Source organism: Meriones unguiculatus, chromosome 3 (assembly GCF_030254825.1).
Source record: "Meriones unguiculatus strain TT.TT164.6M chromosome 3, Bangor_MerUng_6.1, whole genome shotgun sequence".
Lineage (NCBI taxonomy): Eukaryota > Metazoa > Chordata > Mammalia > Rodentia > Muridae > Meriones > Meriones unguiculatus.
This window is the reverse complement of record NC_083351.1, coordinates 17,679,427-17,701,757: the sequence shown is the minus strand read 5'-3', so window position 1 is coordinate 17,701,757 and position 22,331 is coordinate 17,679,427. Positions and strand designations below refer to the sequence as shown.

At 42.7% G+C, this 22,331-nt stretch overlaps 1 protein-coding gene and 1 non-coding gene across 3 annotated transcripts in view; both read right to left on the bottom strand.

Annotated features, from left to right (window-relative positions):
• Cep85 (centrosomal protein 85) overlaps positions 1–22,331 on the bottom strand; it is a 41,543-nt gene that overhangs the window by 3,659 nt on the left and 15,553 nt on the right. For both annotated transcript variants that reach the window (XM_021643395.2, XM_060379339.1), the window contains exons 3-12: positions 20,897–21,049; positions 11,641–12,335; positions 10,094–10,227; positions 9,505–9,622; positions 7,341–7,526; positions 6,331–6,483; positions 5,683–5,831; positions 3,398–3,491; positions 2,455–2,505; positions 261–368 (exon numbers count right to left, since the gene is read on the bottom strand). In XM_021643395.2, the coding sequence (XP_021499070.1) occupies positions 261–368; positions 2,455–2,505; positions 3,398–3,491; positions 5,683–5,831; positions 6,331–6,483; positions 7,341–7,526; positions 9,505–9,622; positions 10,094–10,227; positions 11,641–12,335; positions 20,897–21,049 (1,841 nt within the window). The remainder of the gene's footprint in view (positions 1–260; positions 369–2,454; positions 2,506–3,397; positions 3,492–5,682; positions 5,832–6,330; positions 6,484–7,340; positions 7,527–9,504; positions 9,623–10,093; positions 10,228–11,640; positions 12,336–20,896; positions 21,050–22,331) is intronic.
• LOC132653321 (small nucleolar RNA SNORA32) lies at positions 21,443–21,565 on the bottom strand. The gene has a single exon (XR_009591090.1). It is a non-coding gene; the product is annotated as a small nucleolar RNA SNORA32 (small nucleolar RNA).

Below are 22,331 nucleotides of genomic sequence, written 5' to 3'. Positions count from 1 at the left end.
AATCTCATAAGCCTGTGGGTGCAGAAAGACTGAGGGGGAGGAAGTGGAGTAGGAAATCGCACATCTGAAAAGTGTTCCTGGGTGATTACAGCCACTCTAAGATAGGCCTAGAGCCTTTAACATAAAGGATAATGCAACGCTCTTACTCATTCCTTTGCTAAGAAGCTTATACCCCTTCCACACTCTTAGAGGGTAAGGACGGGGTGGGCACAGGGAGAAATTAGATTTGTGAAGGCTCTACGGGACTGGTCAATGCTTACCTCCTTCACGGCAGTGCGCATCTGCTGTAGGGCTGTCTCCCTCCGCTGTGCCTCCTCTCTCAAGGCCTGGCTTATTCCTTCTTCTTGACCCAGTTCTTGCTTTAGGCTCTAAAGACCACACAGAAGGTGTTGTGCAGAACACAGCAAGGGTAACAAGTCTCAGTGGCATGCTATCAGCTCTCACCTGGACTACACAGTGAAGTGCCACCCTACCACACAGCTTTTGAGGGTTATATGAGAACAGCCCAGTGGTTCTCAACCTTCCTAATGCCATGCCCTCTAATACAGTTCCTCATGGTGTGGTGACCCCCAACAGTTATGAACTGTAGTGTAAATATCTGTGTTTTTCAATAGTTGTTCGACCTCAAAGAGATCACACCCATGGTTGGGAACCACTGATTAAAGCCCTTCCACCCAATAAGCCATTAACTACATTAACTACTATGGCATTTTAAATGCCCATCCGGTGTGACTATTTCCTATAAGAACTGAAAAAGATGAAGTACACAGACATAACTGGGAAAGGAACCCTGTGGCCTTCAGCTTTCCTCAGTGCAATTCAACAGTTTGGTGCGAAACCCTTTTTATCTTCTCCATATATATATGTGTGTGTGAGCCAAATGTGTGTTTGCACATGTGCAAGCAAGCATGCACTTGTGTACTCTGTGTGGAGGCCAGAGATTGGTGTTTTTCTTGTTTTGTTTTGTTTTTGTTTTTTTTTGTTGTTGTTGTTTTGTCTTCTTCAAGACAGGGTTTCTCTGTGTAGCCTTGGCTGCTCTTGAACTCAGAGGTCCACCTACCTCTGCCTCCCTGAGTGCTGGGATTAAAGGTGTGCAGCACCACTGCCTGGCTGATGTGTCTTTTCTTGATTCCTCTCCTTCCTGTGTACTGAGGAAAGGTCTCTCACCTCAGCCCAGCGCTGACAATTCAGCAAATCAGTTTGCGCCAGGGGTCCTGGGTCTGGCTGACTCCTGGCACTGGAATTACAGGTGGGCTCACCTAGCATTTACACTGGTGCTAGGGTCTGAACTCTGTTCCTGACACACAAAAAAAATGTTCTTTCCACTAATCCATATCCCCAGCCCATGGTGTAAAACCTTTTATTAGAGTTCAAAAAAATCATGAGTGAATCTATCTCACAAGATTTCTCAGAGAATGCAATTAATGAACATTCCTACTCTGGCCCAAAACAGGAACCAGTGTGTTCGTTACTGTTCCTCAAGTCCCTACTCCTGCCAGCCACTGATTCCTTCTAAGTGTTTCTTCTATCTGTCTTACACCTCTTCCCTGTTATGATGCCTTATTCCACATCCCTAGATTTTCTGCTGCCTCTTCACAGGATGCCAAGCTTCCAGCTGAGCCTGAACTGTAAGCCTCACATACCACACCATAAACTAAATGTTCTAGTAAGATTCCCATCACCCACTAAAGATTAAATGTTAAAACGGCAGGGATCTGGAGAGGTGGCGCAGCAGTTAAGAGCACTTGCTATTCTTAACAGTTTGATTCCCAGCACACACATCACACATGGTTCATAACCATCTGTGACTATAGTTCTAGGGGATGTGACACCCCTTCTGACTGCTGTGGGCACCAGGCAATGGGAATGCACACATGCAAAAGCTAACAGTGTAGGACAGACAAGAACTTCCCATAATCTCTTATGCTCAGCTTTCCACTCACTACCTTAAACTCAACATACTGCATAAGGATGGCTGGACTACAAATATGGACTACATATAAGACAATGAGGTCTTGTAAGATACAGTCTAGTAATGAAGCATCTTAGTATATTTTGTAATGTTCACAAAGATGAAATCATCTAACTGCACATTTCTCAAAACGTATCCTCACTGGTAAGCAGTACATAACTGTTCTTCAACAGTATCAAACTGCTTGCAGGTCTATGTTTAAACTTGATGTTCCTCAGGATCTCCAGAAACTGGTCCTTAACATCCCTTCCTTGCCCTGACTCTCCTGAGTTCACTCCTCTAAGGTGATATGAGCCTTGATCTCAGAGAACTGTGTTGAAACTTCTATCGTATCTGTCCTCTCAATGAGACAGGAGGCTCAGAAGCCTGTACTGCAAATAACAAGCAAATCACATAACAGACAAAGGAATAATATGTTAAGCTGAAGTCCAAGCTTCCATCAAGTCACTTCTATCCACTGTGGGCCAAAGCTTCCTGCTTACCTGGACTTGAGAGTGCAGCTGCTCTATCTTCAGTTGTTGCCTCTCCACAATCTGAAAGGCAAAGTTATCAAGAAAGGTTACAAACACAGAGCTGACGTGAAAAAGGACTAGATGAGGATCTCTGATCCAAGATCAGCTACAGTCCATTATGAGACCAGGACTAGTTGGTATGACCTACAGAAAGCTAACTCAAAGTCCTGATCTTTGCTATGAACGTTCACACTCCTGCGATGCCATGCTCTGGACTTAACAGAGGTTTACAGTGGAATGCAAAGTCCCCATGAGCACTTCTAAGGTGGAGGACCTTCACCTAATGCTGGTCAGTGCAAGGAACTCCCAGTACACACGGAGCTCTTCCGAAAAGGACAAATTCAACTGAACGAGACTCCCTATCCAGGGCTACTATTGGGTATGGATTTAGAGCTTTGGTCACAGTGTCTATCCAAGAAGAAATCCTAAACAGTAGCAGCTTTCTAGGAGTCAAGAGCTCACAGTCTCTGAACCATTTCTGGATGATTTTGCTAACCTAACCTGCAGGTTACTGACATATACCACCAGTAACCTGTAACAGCAGGTTATTGGATCTCTATTATTTGATGAATTGAGAAACTGAGCTACCTCAGCGGCTATAACATTTTGATCAATATTTGCAGTGTCTCCAAGACCTGAACCATGACTGTAGTGCACCTGGACTTTGGTGACCATTTTGGTTCATCTGACCAGTTTGGTTCATTGCCCTAACTTTTGTGTATATTCCTGATCATCTAAGACTGAATACCTAAAATGCAAACTTAATATATAGGGCTGGCTTCTCAGAAGGAAGAAAGCTCTTGGGAGCAAACCCTAGGTAGCTTAAGACCAGGAACTCCTGATTCCTTCCCAGTATACAATCTCTTCTTTCCTCCCAGCCTACCTGGGCCAGAGCCCAGACACCATTAATCACCTTTCGGAGGGAATCACATTCCTTCTGCTGGGATTCCATTTCCACTTTGAGGCCTTCTCCACTGGCTTCTTCCACAGACTGTTTATCTTGCAAGCTGAAAGACAATGTCTTCTTCTAGGACTATGAAATCAGAACCACTGTAGCTTTTGTCACACTCAGTTCTGTTACTTACTATGTCTTTGGAGGAAAACAGTCGTGGCCTCCTACCTACAGATGACGATGGTGTGATACAGGGGTCCCTGAGTGTACTGTTTCATTTACTAGGAGGCAGAATCTACACAGTATACCATCAGGTCTCTATTTGGCAAAGGCCCTTGTATTCTTTGTTTTGGTATTAAAATATAAATTTTGAAAAATACGTAAGAACTCTTTTAGCTGGGCATGGTGTATATACCCAAAATTCTACTACGTACCAGAAAACAGAGACAGAGGGATTTGCCAGATTACAGCCAGTATTAAGTCATGCCGGAATACAGAGCAAGACCCTGTCACAAAACAAAGCATACCCCCCCTCCCCGTGCATATTATATAGGACAGGGCCATCTTTGTCCCTGTTCTAAGTTAGCTTTAATCGTTAACTTGGTACAGCCTAAAATGATGTTAAGGGAACTCACTTTGAGAAACCCTCAAAGCATTGGATGAAGATCAGAGTGGCTGTGGGAAGTACCATCCCTAGTCAGGTGGTCTTGGGCTGCGTAAGAAATTTAGCTTGTTTTGATGACCTCTCCCTGAGGGGGGAACAGCCTTACCAGGCCACAGAGGAGGACAATACAGCTAGTCCTGAGGAGACCTGATAAGCTAGAGTCAGATGGAAGGGGAGGAGGACCTCCCCTATCAGTTGGTCTGGAAAGGGGCATGGGAGATGAGAGAGAAAGGGTGGGATTGGGAGGAAATGAGGGAGGAGGCTACAGCTAGGATACAAAGTGAATAAACTGTAATTAATATAAAAAATTAAAATTTAGTTAAAAAACGAAAAAAGAAAGAAATCTAGCTTGGCTGGAGACACAGTTCAGCCATTATGAAAGCATATTGCTCTTGCAGAGGCCCTGACTTTGGTCTTTAACACCTGTGTTGGGCAGCTCACAACCACCTGGCACTCCAGCTCCAAGGGGGTCTGATGCCTCTGCCTCTATAGGTACTGCACCCATGTGCACATATGGGCACATGGACACATATACATAATTGAAAATAAAATTTTTAAATGGACTGTAAACTAGAAGAGTAAGATGAAATACATCTCTTCCTCCTCTATACTGCTTTTGGTCAGTGTATTTTTATCACAGCAACAGAGATGAAACTACAACAGCCGTCCAATTCTGGTTTCAATAATGCTTCCTCCAACTGGTCCCTCATAATCACTTCTAACACTACCCACCACTGAGGTAAACAAGAGGATCACTGTGCTTTGACACAGGGTGAGAAATCTAATCTGCCTACGGGAATTTCCATTCCAAGGAGCGGCTGTTCAGAAATTGTTATTTACTCCCAAGACGCTCTGAGAGCAAACCATAGTATCTTCTTCTGTTCTCAGGGACTATCCTAGCAATCAACAATTCTGAGGGTTAGGAGTGGTGACTCACACGTCTGCTCCTAGCACTTGCAGGGAAGAGGCAGGTGGATCTTTTGTGAGTTCCAGGACAGTCAAGGTTACAGAGTAAGACCTTAAGATATATCTCAAACATATCCCCCACTGGAAAACAAAACAACAAACAAAAAATCAATTCTGAGGGCTGATAAGAAACAGATGCTAAAAAAAAAAAAAGAAAAGAAACAGATGCTTCTGCTGACCTCCAGCTTACAGACTCAAAATGTGCATAATCCCTAGGCCTTTACACCAAGATTCACTGCTGAAAAATATAGATGATCTCATTTCCTACATTACAAATTATTTTGCTTTCTTTTGAGACAGTCTCACTATGTAGTCTTAGTTGGTCTGGAATTATGTAGACTAGGCTGGCCTTGAACTCATAAAGATCTGCCTGCTTCTGTCTCCCAAGTGGAAGTGCAGTGATTAAAGGTATACACCACCATGCCTGGCTCAAGGATTAGTTTATGTTAGTCACTGAGATGGGTTCTCCCAATCACACTATGATAAAACCCCCACCATACCACAAAGACAAATTAAATTTCCTGCCCATCAGCAACTTCCCTATTAGTCACAATCCAGAAAAAAACAAAGTTCTGAGAGGGGTTTTGTACATTCACTCAAAAGCAACACTGTCAAAGACTAAGGGTTAGCACTGCACAAGAACTATGCTCCTCCCCTCAAGTATACAGAGCATTACCTAATGGAGGAGAATTCTGCTTCTCTCTGTCTCAGGCTTTCCAGCTGAACCTCCTTCTCTCTGCAGGTTGCCTGGGTTTCCTCCAGCAAAGTCTCCAACTCAGCCATTCTCTCTTGCAGTTCTGTGTTCTTTAACTCAGCATCCTTAAGCTAAGAGACAGGACCCCATTCTTAGCCAAGAAAGACCGAGTCGGTATCTCAAACACTGAAGTCTGTAAGCTGGCTGTGGTGGTGCATGCCTTTAATCCCAGCAAGAGGCAAGTGGATCTCTGTGACTTCAGGCCAGTCTGCTCTCCGCAGTGATTCTAGAACGGCCAGGGCTTTTTCATGAGACTTTGTCTCCAAGGAAAAAAAACAAGTCTGGCACGGTAGTGTACACCTTTGAACCCAGCAATCAGGAAGCAGAGGCAGGTAGATCTCTGTGAATTTGAGGCTAGCCTGGTCTGCACAGCAAGTTCCTGGATGGCCAAGACTACATAGAAAAACTGTATCTCAAACTGAAACAAACAAACAAACATGCAAGCAGTTGTGAATCGAGCTAGACATGCCTCCTTTGGGATATGCCTTTCAAGAAGTCAGAGACAATGAGACCATCCCCTTGCCTGGCCACTTCCTGCTTACGCCCAGTGTAGCCAGAGATTGTTGCTACCTGTTCGGTCTGTTTCTGATGATCTTCTAGGGTGGGCAGGTCAGCTAGGTATCGCTCCAACGTCTCAATTCGCTGCTGCTTCTCCCGATTCTGCTCTGATTCCTTCTGACATTTTTTTTTCAAATTATTGATATGTTTATCACGACCTTTTACCTAGTGAAAGAAATGTCAAAATTCTGTTTCCATTTATTCTTCTAAGGCTGTGAGCAATTTTTCAGTGACTGCCCTTGGTGCTATGCATAGTTTTCTACTGTAATGAAGACAGGAAGCTAACCAACTTGTGCCATTTGGATTTGGAACATCAACTGCACAGGTGACATTTCTGAACTTTCCAGTCAAGGGTAGGGATAAAGAGCACCTAAGGTAGTTTCAAAAAGCTGTATTCAAGCTGGGCGTGGTGGCATACCCTTGCAATCCCAGTACTCACAGGAGGCAGAGGCAGGCAGATCTCTGTGAGTTTGAGGCCAGCCTGGTATACAAATCTACTGTAACTGGTTTTTATTCAGGTAGCCCAGAGCTAAATATGGCCCCTAAGAACATTTATGGAGAAAGCTGGGAATTGGAGTACCAACAGAAACCCAAAATTTTAAAGACCTTCCCCAATGGTGACAAATTTTATCCTAAGGATTTCTAAGAGCACCGACAAACTCATAATCTAGCTTGCAAACATGAACTCTTTCTCTACTTTTCCGTAGGGTGAAGAGAAACCAGACTGAATGGAGTTAAGGTTACCACAGATATCTAAACCCTTGCAATGTGCCACATGTTACAACTGCCTGGGCTGGTTCTCCTTGAGAGCTGCCAGCACAAGAGAACCTGTCCTAGTGAGGAAGCTTCCCTGAGGAGTCTGGTGGGAATCAAGTAGAAAAGACTGCCCCTGGGAGAGACATCAATGAAGAGTCTCACCTAACTGCCTCTCCTGGTTAGGGGAACATACTAGAAACAGATGAGACTATGAGGGCTGACTGCTAACTCCCCTGTGGTCCAGAGCCAACAGCTTCTCAACTCACCCTCTCCTCCTGCTTCTTCCCCTCCTCCGAATGCTTCTGTAGTGTCACTTTGAGAGACTCCCTAATGAGCTGAATTTCAACTTCTGAAGCAGAGAGTTTCTTTTCAAGCTCCATCTTTTCTTTGCTCAAGGCTTCTGTCTTCTGTGCAAACTGTGCCCGTAAGAAAGTGTTCTCTCGCTGCAACTCCTGCCAAAAACATTCTTAATTTGTAACTGGCTCCCTGTAGTTATACATTTCCCATCACACTCTAGGTCAACGGCTTCAAACTTCAGGTAGTGCTTCCTCTCTAGCACCAAGAGAGTCAGTATCATGTGTTAACAAGTTTTGGAATCATTGGCTCACTGAATCAGAAATGCTAGGGCCATGGCCTAGTGATCTGTGTGGACATACGTCCTTCAGGTGACTCTGATATGCACTCAAATTTGAAAACCACTGTTTTAACAGCAATACTGGGGCTACAGAGCTGTCTAAGTGGTTAAGTGCACTGCAGAGGACCCTAGTTTAGTTAAGTGGTTAAGTGCTCTTGCAGAGGACCCTAGTTTAGTTCCCACTACCCAAATGGCAGCTCACAACCATCTGTAACTCCGGTTCCAGGGGATATTAAGTCCCCTTCTGACCTCCAAAGGGCACCAGACAAACACATGGCAAAATCCCCATGCACATGAAATAGAAATACAATTAAATCAAATCAAACTCCATAGCAATACCCAAGGAGATGAGGAAGACCACAGACAAACCATCACAAGACTCAGGCTTGAGGACTGACTACCTCTACTTATATTTGTTTCCATCAGTAAATTAGACATTACCTGGTTATTAGTTCGAACAGGCCTCAATACAATAATCTAATATTCATCACTCATGAGGACAAATTTTAGTCTATAAAACACACTCCTTTTCAACCCTAATGCACAGTGACCTCAGTGAGAAAATGGTTTTCTTTAAGCTGTTCCTAGATATAAAACAATAAATATGAGAACAGCTCTAAATCTCCCACTGCCTCTGACACTATTTAGTCAGGCTTGGCAGATTAAGACTTCTAAGAATGAAGGGCAGTGGTGGCACACACCTTTAATCCCAGCACTTGGGAAGCGGAGGCAGGCAGATCTCTAAATTCAAGGCCAACCTGATCTAGAGAGAGTTCCAGGTCACTCAGGGCTACAAAGAGAAACCCTATCTCAAAAACAAAAAATAAAACTAAAAGAAGGGGACTAAAGAGATGGCTCAGTGGCTAAGAGCGCTGTCTGCTCTTCCAGAGGTCCTGAGTTCAATTCCCAACCACCATGTGATGGCTCACAACCCATCTGTACTGGGATCTGATACCCTCTTCTGGCATGCAGGTGTACATACAATCAGAGCACTAATACACATAGAACAAACAAACAAATAAATCTTAAAAAAAAAAAAAAAGATAAAGAAACAAACGAACAAAAGACCGGTAAGAATGAGGCTGTAGAGATAGCTCAGCAGTTAAGGCACTGGATGCTCTTCCAGAGGACCTAGGTTTGATTCTAGCATCCACAAAACAACTTAAACTACTTGTAACTCTAATTCCAGGGGTTTCTGATGCCCTCTTCTGGCCTCCACAGACACACAGGGACTGGAGAGATTATCATCTCTCCAGTTTAGACTACTTATTGTTCTTGCATATTGCATATCCTCTTCTGACTTCCTCAGATACCAGGCATGAATGTTGTGTGCATATATACATACAGACAGGCAACACATTCATATACACATAAGTAATTTTTAAACCCCACCCATACACATAAACAAACAAACATACAAAACACCAGGACTTCTAAGACTACTTCTCAATGCCATGACCTTACTCTCTACGGTACTTTACTTTCTATCTTCCTTTCCTTCCAAGTATCTTCTGATAACAGAACATCTGGACTCTCACCCGGTTTCCCCTGAAGCCTTAACCTTACAGTAGTTCAGCAAAGTTTAAATTGTTTATTTTTTAATTAAATTTTTATTTTTTATATTAATTAGTTTATTTACTTTGTATCCCAGCTGTAGCCCCCTCCCTAATGGTTTACTTTTTAAGAGCGGAACACCTTTGTCATTTGATTTCTTTTGTACTTCCTGGATGTCTAAGCACAGGGAAAAATACTAAATTATAGCAAGGAGAGTGCTATCCTGGGTAGGCTATGTTTACCTGTAGCCTCAACAAGCAGACATCCCCAAAGGGGGCAGGGCGGCCCAAAAGGGCACTGTGGACTTGTAATTCACTCTCTCGTACTTTCTGCTCCAGCTGAGAGATATGTTTCCTCTGCCTGCAAAAGCCAACAGTCAGATTTGAGATCTTGATATCAACCCTTTACAATATGAGCCCCTTTCCTTAGATCAGAAGGATAACAATCCTTAGACCTTGATTCTAGACATCGCATTTTAGAAGGCAGCTATATATGATATGCTATACCACTGTACATGAATGTATGCTGCTGAGAGGGTCGTATCAAATGAAAAAAAGGAAACAAAGAATGAGGAAAGATTAGTTGCAATGAACCAATCATCCCCTGTGAGCCCTCCCTCCACAGAGCCCCTGCAGAGACCGGCCTATCACATTACAAGCTGCAAGACCAAGCTGCCCATCAACCAGGCTCTACCTTGAGGCAAGGCATGGGCTTGAATACGGGGGTAGAGTGGGGGACATGCACACCCCTGCCTCAAGAAAACCTCATTAGGTGCAGCTGGAGGGACCTGCCAGAGAATAGTCTGGTCTTACAGCACCCCTGCCATCTTACTTGTCAATGAGAAGCTCCTTTTCCTTTAGGAGATGCTCATTACTGTTCAAGATGCTGATCCATTGTGCTGGCTCTAAGGTGGGCAGCAAAGGAGCAAAAGCAGCAGGATGGTGACAGATGGCTCCATTCTGAAGCTGGAAGACAAACAGGCCAGAGAGGTTTGAACTTGACCACAGGTACCTGGAAACATCTGAGTAGTACTCAGGATTAGAAGGCAAGGTCTAGTCTGACTCAAAGTCAAAGTTTTAAAAATAATTTTGGCTCTAATGCATGATTGGAAAGAACTTGTCAGGGAGATGTCTGCCAACTAACCTCTTGCTCAGAAAGTCTCTAGTCTCTAAGGTCAGTTATTATATCGGAAGATCAGGGAAGGAGAATACTCTTTGAATCTTTCCTTCTCACTCTTTAGCAGCATGGAGGAGTGAGAAGAGCTTAACAAAAAAAAATCAACCAAGAGTTCAAAGAGATTCCCCATTTCCTTCCCATCCTGCGCTTTTTCGGAGGCAGGGTCTAGCATACCACACCCAGCTTCAAATGTTGATTGTGTCTGTGAGAGAGAGAGAGAGGAGAGAGAAAAAGAAAGGGGGGGAGATGGAGAGGAGGAAGGACATATGTTGGCGCCAAGAGGACAACTTGCAGTTGGCCTTCTCCTTCCACCTTTACATGGGTTCTAGAGATGGCATTCACGCTCCAGGCTTGTATAGGAGTGCCTTTACCTGCTGACCAATCTCACTGACCCCTCAAAGATGATCTTTAGGTCTGAGTATGATGACCTTTAATCCCAAGACTGGGGAGGTAGGGGCAGGTGGCTCTCTGTGAGTTTACGACTAGCCTGGTCTATACAGCAAGCTCCACGACAACCAGGACTACATAGAGAGACCCTGTCTCAAAAACGAACAAAACCAAAAATGATAATCTTTAATCCTTAGTTCTGCAAAAGGGTTAATCCTTAACCCTTTTTGTGACCCTTTTGTAGAATAAATCCCCGAGCAGATTTATTCTACAAGTCTGTTAAGTTTCTACCATTAGTTCATCAAGTGCTTTGAGAATTAAATACAATTCTGTATGCTAGTGCCCCAACTTTTTGAGCTTTCTGTTGTAATTCTCTACTTTAGAAAATATATTTGGTCTGACAAGTTTCATGGTCAATAACTACATTTTCATTTCAATTGTAGACAGATGTCTACAACTGTCATCTTTACTAACAAATGTTTTCTTTAGAGTTAAAACCTGTTAAGGGCAAAGTAGGCTAGAGAAATGGCTCTGTAATTAGAGAGCACGTATTGTTCTCCCAGAGGCCCTGAGTTCAGTCTCTCATACCCCTATTAGGTGACTCACAACTGCCTTTAACTCCAGTTCCAGGGGATCCAATACCCTCTTCTGGCCTTTTCGGTCACTGCACTCGTATGTACAAAGCCACACTCAGATACTCACATAATACAGCCAGGGCTTAATATGACAAAGATTATAAGTTTAACCTTATAAGACAAAGGTTATGAAGTTTAAAGAGGAACACAACATGCAAAATGCAAGAAATGGTTCTCTACCTGCATTTGTTCCATCTGTAAACGAATCAATTCCAACTGCTGTCGACAAGTACTGAGTTCACAAGATTGTTCTCCAGGATGCCAAGGGTCAGGACTTGGTTGCCACACCTGAGAGGACAGTGACTTGGAAAGCCCAGGAGCAGGCTGGAGTCCCAAAGGGAGCACCCCACTGCTGCCAGCATGTGGTCCATTCCGCTCAAATACTGCACCACTGCCTGGTGCCTTCTTGGATTCTGGCAATACTTTGTATACATCCTTATTTGTATCAGATCTGGGGTTGGGAAAGTGGGATCGGTAATGTGGATCTGAATATAATGTCTCTACCATGGCTGGCTGGTTAAGGGTAGACTCCATGCTAGGAATATCAAACTTCCTCATCTCTCCCTCTCGTTCATGGCCTACTGCTGGAAACCAGGACTGCTGAACCCCATTCTCTCCAGCAGCACTAGGGAGGTACATGAAATCTCTTGATAGGCCTGGAGAGCGTTTCACTGCACCAAAGTCTCCATTTCTTGTCATGCCCACACCTTCAGGCAACCCTGACAAGGGAAGTTTAGCAGAAGAAGGCCCAGAAGGTGTAGAATTTGGTTTGGCAGGAGAGGCCCCCAAAGTAGAAGGCATCACATGGGCTGTTGGAATGGTTATGTGGCTTTTGATTGGCTGGAAAGAAGGGCTGCCACTTGAGCTGCAAAAATCTGTGGAGAGAAGAGTCTTCCGTGAGTCAAAATTAAAGCAGCAAGTTTTCTCATTTGATCGCTATGCCAGATGTTCTCTGTTTTCAGACTAAGTAGAGATAGTGCTATCAAAAAGAGCAGGTAGGAATTGGAAGTGGTGGGTGGTTCATGCCTACAATCCTAGCACTTGGGAGATAGAAGCAGAAGAATTATCCTGAGTTTGAGGCCAGTATGGGCTACACTGACTGACAGTTCCATGAAAGCCATGGCTACAGAGTAAACTCTTGCTCCCTAAGGGAGAAAGAAAATCAAGCAAGACACAACAATTTGAGAAGTTTATGTTCCAGTATCTCAAATGCCAACAAAAGACAACAATGACTTCAACTTTTAATTTGTATTATGTCTTTTGTATTTGGAAAAAAAAAAAAAACTCTTGGTGATTACCAAGCAAAGCTGAAAACTGTACAAAACCCACTTTCTTTTAGGTCTCACTCTTCTAGAAGCTGGACAAATCTAATTATAATCTAATCTAATAAAAATGAAACTCATTCTAAGAAGTGCCAAAGCCCTCTGACCTCCAAAAGCTCCTCAATGAAAGTAAACAATGAGTCCAAACTACCTGAATCGAGGAGAGACACACGGTGCTGAGGGTCCAGGGCAGGAGCATGCATCTGAGTCAGGACTGTTCTTTCTCCCTCACCCCAAAGCCGACTGCCTGCACATTCGAGGTTATTCTTAGTAACTCTCAGGTTTCACCCTAGCACACTGAGCATGCTCCAGTGGGTAAATACAGAAATCTTTTGTTTTGTATTTTGTTGTCCACTTAACCACATTTCTGTACTAAACTTTTTTTTTTTTCTTCAGACTAGACTTGAATTTATTTGAGGCCCACCTGGGCTACATAGCTGGCTGGAAACCAGCCCGAGCTATATCCTTAGACCCTGTCTCAAAACAAAACATCTCCAAAACCAAAACAAGTAAGTAACAACAAACACACCCAAAACAAATTATCTCTTGTAATTTCTGTGAAGTATATAACTTCCTATATTCAGGTTATCCTGGAGGTATATCAAAGATTACACTAAAAGCAAAGACAAGTTCTGGGCAAACCCAGTAGTGAGGTCTTCCCAGTGCCCTCCAAGTGCATGCCATTTCCCAGGTCCCAGCTCTACCTGAAATCCCAGAGACCAGTAGCCATCTGGGACTACCAGATAGGAGACTAGGACAACTGTCCTCTGAGAGGCTCCACCCAGCAGTGGAGAGAAACAGAGACTCACAGTCAAACATTAGGTGGAGCTTGGAGAGTCTTGTGGAAGAGATGGGAGAAGGATAGATGGACCCAGAGGGGACAAGAACTCCACAAGACCCTGAGGGAGGAACAGTCTTGCTAGGCCACAGAGGAGGACATGGCAGCCAGTCCTGAAGATAGCTGATAAGCTAGGGTCAGATGGAAGGAGAGGAGGACCTCCCCTAGCAGTGGACTTGGAAAGGGGCAGGGAAGATGGGATTGAGAGGGAATGAGGAAGGGGGCTACAGATGGGATACAAAGTAAATAACCTGTGATGATTAATTAAAAAAAAAAAAAAAAAAAAAAAACTCCACAAAAAGACCAAGAGATTCAACTCAACTAACCAGGACCACAGGGGTTCACGGAGACTGAACCACCAACCAATCAGCATGCACCAAGGTCCTCTACACTTTGTAGCTGATGGGCAACTTGGTCTTCATGAGAGTAGCCTACCAATTGGAGTGGGGGTTGTCTCTGACATGGTCTATGTTGGCTGCTTCTGTATCACTTTCCCATAGCTGGGCTGCCTTGTTGGGCCTCAGCATAAGAGGATGAGCTCAGTCCTGATGTGACTTGATGTGCCAGGGCAGGTTGGTGGTGGTGTGGGGATCCCTTTTTCTGAGGAGAAGAGGAAGGGGGAAAGAGGAAGAAGGTAGAAGAGCAGGGCTGGGAGGAGCGGAAGGAGGGGGCTGCAACAGGGTTGTAAAGTTAATTTTTTTCAATAAAAAAAAAATAAATGAAATGATAAAAAACAAACAAACAAACAAAGCTGTCCCGTTCTCACAGCACAGTAATAGAGGACACTGAGACTGTAGTGCTGCTAAGGCAGTGAACCCAGACCCAGGCTTTAAATTATCAAGTCACACCTGAAGTCTAAACTGGCTTTTAGAATATTTTGAAAGAGAATAACAATACTTATTTTCAACTTGCACTATATTCTATGACTTTCAAAGGCACTCCAGATTTAGTTTATGGATTTTTATGTATAGAAAGCCACAGTTCCCCAAATCACAGAGCTTTTGATATTTCAAGACTATAATTCTAAATATCTTAGTCACATCCTGTCCCTCAAAAGGCAGTTCATTCTTTTTAGCAACCCTCCTTTCATTGTATGACAAGAGTCAGCCACTGCTAAAAATCAATCAGTTCTGACTACATTCCACACTGGTTATCAAGGATGATAGTGTGTGTCAGCTCAGCAACTATGCATTGAATAATTCTATTATGAAGCAATTGAGACCAAAAGCAGTGTAAATGGGGCATGGGACAGGGGGTGGCTGGGGATATTTGCACAGATTTGACTGGTTGGGCATCCATAACACAAAATTATAAAATCTAAAAAGGCTAATTAAAATATCGGGTTGGGGGAGGGGTTGGAGAGATTGAGCTGCTCTTCCAGAGGACCTGGGTTCAATTCCCAGTACCCACACGACAGCTCACATCTGTCTGTAACTTCAGTTCCAAGGGCTCTGCACACAACATAAGTGCAAGCAAAACACCAATCAATGTTCATAAAATTAAAATAAATTATTTAAAACAAAAAAACAAAATATCAAGCTGGACTGGATAGAGTAGGAAACGCCTGTAATTCCATCAGTTGTACTCCTATCTTTGGCTACAACTGACTTTGAGATCAGCTGGGCTACTTCATGAGACACTGTCTCAAAACTTAATTAATAATAATAATCGTGAGGCATAGGAACTGGGTTAGTATAGCCCAACAGTAGAGTATTTGCCTATCATCTACAAGCCTTCAATCTGATGTCCAGCAATACACACTGAGTCACAGTATAAAAACAAAAATGGGCCAGGCGGGGCTGGAGAGGTGGCTCAGCAGTTGAGAGCACTGACTGCTCTTCCAGAGGGCCTGGCTTCAACTCCCAATACCCATCTACATGGCTGCTCACAACTGTCTGCAACTCTCAAGATCTGACAGCCTCACACACATATACATGCAGGCAAAACATCAATGGACATAAAATTAAAATAAATAATGAAAAAAAAAAAGGGCCAGATGGTGGTGGGCACACCTTTAATCCCAGCACCCAGGAGCAAAGGCAGATGGATCTCTGAGTTTGAGTCAACCTAAACTATAGAGTGAGTTCTAGGATAGCCAGGGCTACACAGAGAAACCTGTCTCAAAGACAAACAAACAAAAACTTGGGAGGGGGGCATTTTCATCATTTTTCTTCCCTACTCTTACCTTCTTACAATAAGGGCTCAGGTTGGCCTCAAACTCACTATACAGCTAAAAATGATCATGAACTTGTGATCTTCCCTCTAATTCCTGACTGCAGAGCTATGAGACCCTAAACAAACATGTTTTAAATTTTAAAACAATTTATTGATATTACTATTACCACTATATATGTACATAATGTGTTTGTAGGTATATGTGCCACAGTGCATGTATGGAAGAAAAGAGGGCAGCATTGTGGAGTCATTCCCTCTTTCCACCTTTGCATGGATTTGCACTTTTACCCAAAGAGCCATCTCACCAGCCCTGCTTGTTTGTTTTTTGATAAAGAGGCTTGCTATGGTACATTCCTCCCTTGGAACCCCTTAATAAATTTATGTATTTATTTAATCTGCTCAACAACACCAAAAAAAGTTGAGCTATAGCCCAAGCTCGCCTTCAACCTGCAGTAATTTTCCTGTCTCTGGCTCTTCCATACCAAACAAAAAACTGAAAACAAAACAACAACAAAAGATAAATAAGTAAACTGTCAAGTAGAACACTCCTGTGATCTTAGTATTTGGGAGACACAGGTTAAGACTATTCTAGGGGGCTGAGGCTGGAGAGATGGTTCAGTGGTTAAGAGCACTGTCTGCTCTTCCAGGTCCTGAGTTCAACTCCCAGCAACCACACGGTGGCTCACAATCATCTATACCCTCTACTGCCCTCTTCTGGCATGCAGGCACACATGCAGATAGAGCACTCATACACAAAAACAAATAAGTAAAATCTAAAGAGAGAGAGAGAGAGAGAGAGACTATTCTAGGTGCTAGGTGGTGACAGCACAGCAGGTGGATCTCTGTTAGTTCCAGGCCAGCCTGGTCTACAGAGTGACAGGACAGCCAGGGATACACAAAGAAACCCTGTCTTGGCAGTGGACGGAGGCAGAAAACTAGGCTGGGGGAGATAGTTTAGATGAAAAAGTACTTGCTGTGGAAAGTATGGAGACCTAAGTTTAATTAGCAGCTCCATGTAAAATCTGAGCAAGACAGCCTTCCATTGCAGTGCTGGGAAAACACAAACAGGAGAATCCTTGAGGCTTGTTGTCCAGGCATTCTGGCTGAGCCAGAGAGCTGTAGGCTCAGGGGGTAGAGCTCACGTGCTTGTCCGGTGTTCATGTAGTTCTGGGTTCAATCTCTAATCCTGCTTAAATTAGGTATTGCAGTACATGCAATAATCAGAAAGTAGAGGTAGGAAGATCAGAGGTTCAAGGCCATCTTTGGCTACACAGTAAGTTCTAGAACAGCCTGGGATAAATGAGACTCAAAGGAAGAACAGAAGGAAGGAAAGAAAGAAAGGGAGGGAAGGGGAAGAACGGGAGGGAGGAAGAAAGAAGGAAAGAAAGGTAGGAATGAAGGAAGGAGGAAGGACAAGAGAAAAGGAAGAAAAGGGAGAGAGGGAGAGGGAGAAAGAGAGAGCGACACCAAGACTTTATAGCAAGCAAATACAAAACAAAAGAGAAACTTTGTGTGTTTGTATGGTGCTGGAAGTTAAACTCAGGGCAAGCAATTTGCCACAGCCCCACTAAAAATTAAACAGATTTTAACATCCTTGTTCTCCTTTAAATTTTCTGAAAGAGTGTGTATGTGTGTGACAGAGAAACAGAGAGACAGAGACACAAAGAGATAGAAACAGAAAGACAAAGAGACAGGGAGAAAAAGACAGAGACAGATGGCAGGGACACACAACTCAGGCGATCATGCACAGTGGCCAAGTACTGAGCCCTCTTCTTTGCTTGTTTTATTCAAACATAAGTCTACAAAGTAACCCAGGCTAACCTCAAACTTAATTTAAAAAAAAAAACACTTACATTTGTAAAAAGAAAAAAATAATGTGTTTATATACGTGCTTGTACTCACACACATCACAGTGCATCTGTAGGAAGTTAGAGGACAGACAACTTATGGGGGTCGGTTTTCTCCTTCAACCATTTAGTTCATGGAGCTCTCCTCAGGCTTGGTAGCAAGCACCTCCATTGCCGAATCATTCTGCCTGCCTCAAAACTGACCCTTCTGACTCTGCTTCCCGAGAGCTGGGGTCAAAGACTTGCACTGCTATACAAAACCCCATTAAAACACAAACAACTGAGATATTATTCCCATACAATACAATTCACTCACTTGAAATGTTTATATACAAAACTGTGTAACTATCACTTCAAGTTGTATTTTATTATTCCAGAAAGAAACCTCTTATCCTTTAACAGTCAATCCTTCACTACCCTCAACTTCCCCAGTATTAAGAAACCACTAATTGGGGCTGGAGAGATGGCTCAGTGGTTAAGAGCACTGTCTGTTCTTCCAGAGCAGAGGTCCTGAGTTCAATTGCCAGCAATCACCTGGTGGCTAGCAACCATCTATAATGAGATCTGGTACCCTCTCTGGCATGCAGGTAGAATACTGGAATATATAAGTATCTCACTAATCGACTCTGTGAGCTCATCTATTCTGGCCATTTCAGGCAAGTACTCACGTAGGAAACCACTAAGGCTAGAGATTTAGCTCAGTGGCAGAGCACTTGCGTAGTATGTATAAGGCTGTGGTACTAGAGGGTCAATAATCCTCCTGTACTCCACAAAAAGACACTGAATAGTTTTGTTATATGAACCTGTACATGATGAAGCCCCATAATCCCAACACTTAGGAGGTGGAGGCAGAAGGTTGAGAAGTATTCTCAGCCACATAGCAAGGTGGAGGCTAGTTTAAAATACACAAGACTGTCTCAGCAAACAAACCAATGAACCAGGCCTGTAAGATGGCTCCGTGGATGAGGGCACTTAACCCCAAGCCTTCACTGCCAAGCCTAACAACCTGAGTTCCCTAGGACTCATATGGTGGAGAGAACTGACTGCCATAAACTGACCTTTGACTGTCACACTGCACCATAGCATGTGATCACAGGCGAAATACACACATACACACAAAAAAAGAATTGTTAAAAAACAAAACTATAGAGTATAAATCTTTGGTATTTTATTGTTTATTATTAACTTTGCTTATGCTTTCATAGTCCACCAAATTCAAGCCACATGAGTACTTTATTTGTTTTATTCTAAGGTCTTATATGGATATACAACAATTTTTTTGGTCATTCATTCATCATCTGTGAATGTGTTCCTACTTTTTGCTTATTATGAATAAGGCTGCTATGAACATTCATGTACATGTTTTCATTTCTCTTGTATATATACCTAAAATATAATTATTAATTTAAAAATTTATCTTCAGGGGGATATAGCTCAGTTGGTAGAATACTTGTCTAGCACGCATGAATCCCTGGGTTTGATTCCTAGGCATGGTGATGGCACATGCCTGGAGGAGAACCAGAAGTTCAGGGTCATTTTAGCTATACAGAGTTTGAGGCAAAGCTGGAATACATGAGCCCTTATCTCAAAGAAGGGAAAAAAATCTTTATATTTAATCTTTTTAGGAATTGCCAGATTACTTTTCCAAAGCAACTACAACATTTGACGGTGGGGTGAGATAGCATTTCTCTGGGTAGCCCTGGCTGTCCCGGACTTGATTTATAGTCCGGGTTGATTTATACTTCAAGGCTGACCTTGAACTCACAGAGATCCACCAGCTTCTGCTGGGATTAAAGACTTGCACTACCACCCTAAGTGCAGCTACAACATTCTATGTTCCTATCAGCTATGTATAAAGATTGTAATTTTTCTACATTTTCAGTGACAGACACACATGCAAACACACGCGCACAGAGTTGTTGTTCTTGTTGTTGTTTTTGGAAGCAGGGTCTTACTATGCAGCCCAAGCTGGCCAGTGTGCTACCATTCCTGCTTTATTTTATTTTTTATTAAGAACTGGCCATGGTGGCACACACCTGTAATACAAGCACTTGGGAGATGGAATCAGGAAGATCAGGTTATTCCTGACTACACAGCAAGTTCAAAGACAGCCTGGTCTATACAAGATACCATTCCAAAAAACCAAAAGATAATAAACACCATTATTTTAGTCATAAGTGTGTTTTGCCTGAATGTATACAAGTGTACCACATGAAGTTATAAATTGTTGTGAGCTACCTAATGTGGGTGCTAGGAAATAAACTTGGATCCTTTAGAAGAGCAACAGTTAAGTCATCACTTCAGCCCCATTGAATAATTTTTAGGTTATTTTTTGTTTGTTTGTTTATTTATACAGAATTCTGCATGTACACATGCCAGCAGGCCAGAAGAGGGCACCAGATCTCATTATAGATGATTATGAGCTACCATGTGGTTGCTGGAAATTGAATTCAGGACCTTTGGAAGAGCAGCCAGTGCTCTTAACCTCTGAGCCATCTAACCAGACCCTAGTTTGTTTGTTTTTATGAGACAGGATCTTAATATATAGCTTTGGTTGTCCTGAACTCAGTAAACCAAACCAGGCTGGCCTTGAACTCAAGAGATCTGCCTGCCTCTGATCCCAAATTCTGGGATTAAAGGCCTGGCCCCATAAATAGTAATTATTATCATTAGATCTTCTAACTTCTATGACCCATCTAAATGCCTTGTAAAGTACTGATAGGCAGTTGGCCCATAAGTGAAAAAACAAGTAGCAAAGATATTAAAGACAAAAAAATGTTATATGAAAGGTAACCAGAAATGGAAAGGGGGTGGAGAAAGTCTTGTAGGATTACTGGAACATATATAATAGTAAAACTGGAAGAGCTAGCAGCACAACTGAGAATGGGAAGAGCACAAACAGGCCTAGATTAAAGAAGGGAAAAGAGGCTATGAATGAAAAAAAACAGGGCTATGTCTGAATGGCAAAACATCTGTCCAGCATGTGTGAGGCTCCAGGCCCAATCTCTAGAACCATTAAAAAAAACAAACAAACAAACAAACAAAAAAACTAAAAAAACAGGTCGGTGTACTCACACCATAGTAAGACAGTAAATTTGGTGATATTAAGAAATAAACTTGAGATTAGTTATGGTTATTCAGATTCTATGACTGAATAGCCTGCCTTATGATCATTCTGTAAATGACAGTATATGAGGGATTCAAACTGAAAATGACAACATATGTTGACAATCAAATCACAAATTCAACCTTACCCTCTGCAATGTCTGAGCATGACGTTCCAATGGCTGTGTCCCCACTGTCAGCTATACTTGGGCAGCGGCTGAAGCGGCTCCTAAAGGCCTCTGAGATAACTGGTGTCTGCCATTCAGTTCCCAAAGAATTGCCTTTTTGAATCACATTGGAACCTATAAGAGAAGCATTTTTCACTTTAGTGTGAACAATTGATGAAACTCAATAAAGTACTTTTTTTTGGGGGGGGGGTAAAGCCAGTAAATTTCTATTTAGGGGAGTTCACATGTAATTCCTTTACTGTCTATCCACATTGCTGAGGCTCAAGATTTCCCAAGATAGCCCCTTTTCAGAGAACTGGTACTTAATCTAGTTGTGTCATTAGCCCTGTATGACAAAAGCATGGAGTAATGAACTAAACACCTGCAGCTACATTCTTCTACCTCAGTTATACCTACCTGCATATAAAACACCTTATTACAACAACACAGAAAGTTGCAGTAGATTCACACTCTAAGCATGCACTATCCTGATAATGCAATGTAGTTCTTAAAACCTCAACAGCAATAAAACATTCCCAACAGGTTGACTGCTAACAAAGTAGTACAAGAAAAACCCTACGGGGATTTTTTTTTAAATGGTTATGTCCACAGCAAATGAGAAACTGCATTTTAAAAGCCTAGCAATAACCACTTCAAAGAAGTACTTTTAAAAAGTCATTTAAACCGGTAAGACAGCAGCAACCCACACCTTTCTCATTCTCAGGCCCATTTCAGCTACTATGAGCTACTTGATTTATTTTTGTTATTCAGTTTTATTATTGTTGCTATTTGTTTTTGTTTGTTTGTTTGTTTTGAGACAGGGGCTCACGATGAAGTTATGGTTAACCTGGCACTTGCTATGCATGCCAACTAGGTCGGCCTCAAACTCATGGCAATCAGTCTTTGCTTCTTGATTCTGGGATTTAAAAGCATGTTTTGATTTCTTGAGACATGCTTACTACTCTGTAGCACAGGCTGGTTCCAAACTCATGGCAATCTACCTACCTCAGCCTTCTGAGTACTGGGATTACAGGTGTGTGCCATCAGGCTCAGCTGAAATAGCTGATTTTTAATGGAAGTAACACGAAACATGAGAATGCTGTAAGACAGAAATAAGACCTACCAAGAAGCCTGGCAGGTGACACACACCTGTAATCCCATACTTGGAAGACAGAAGTACAATGACAGGCACATTAACATAGCTATTTCCAGGCTGGTTAAGGCTACCTAGAGGACCCTGTCTCAACAGTCATCTTTGGAGAGTTTGTTTTGTTCCTTCTTTCCTTTTCTTTCTTTCTTTTTGCAAGTCCTGCCTCACCACACACACACACACACGCGCTTTCCTGAAAACTTGAAGCCACAATACTTCATTGAGTTTACAGAAGACAGCTATAGCATACAAATCCAGATCCAGTAT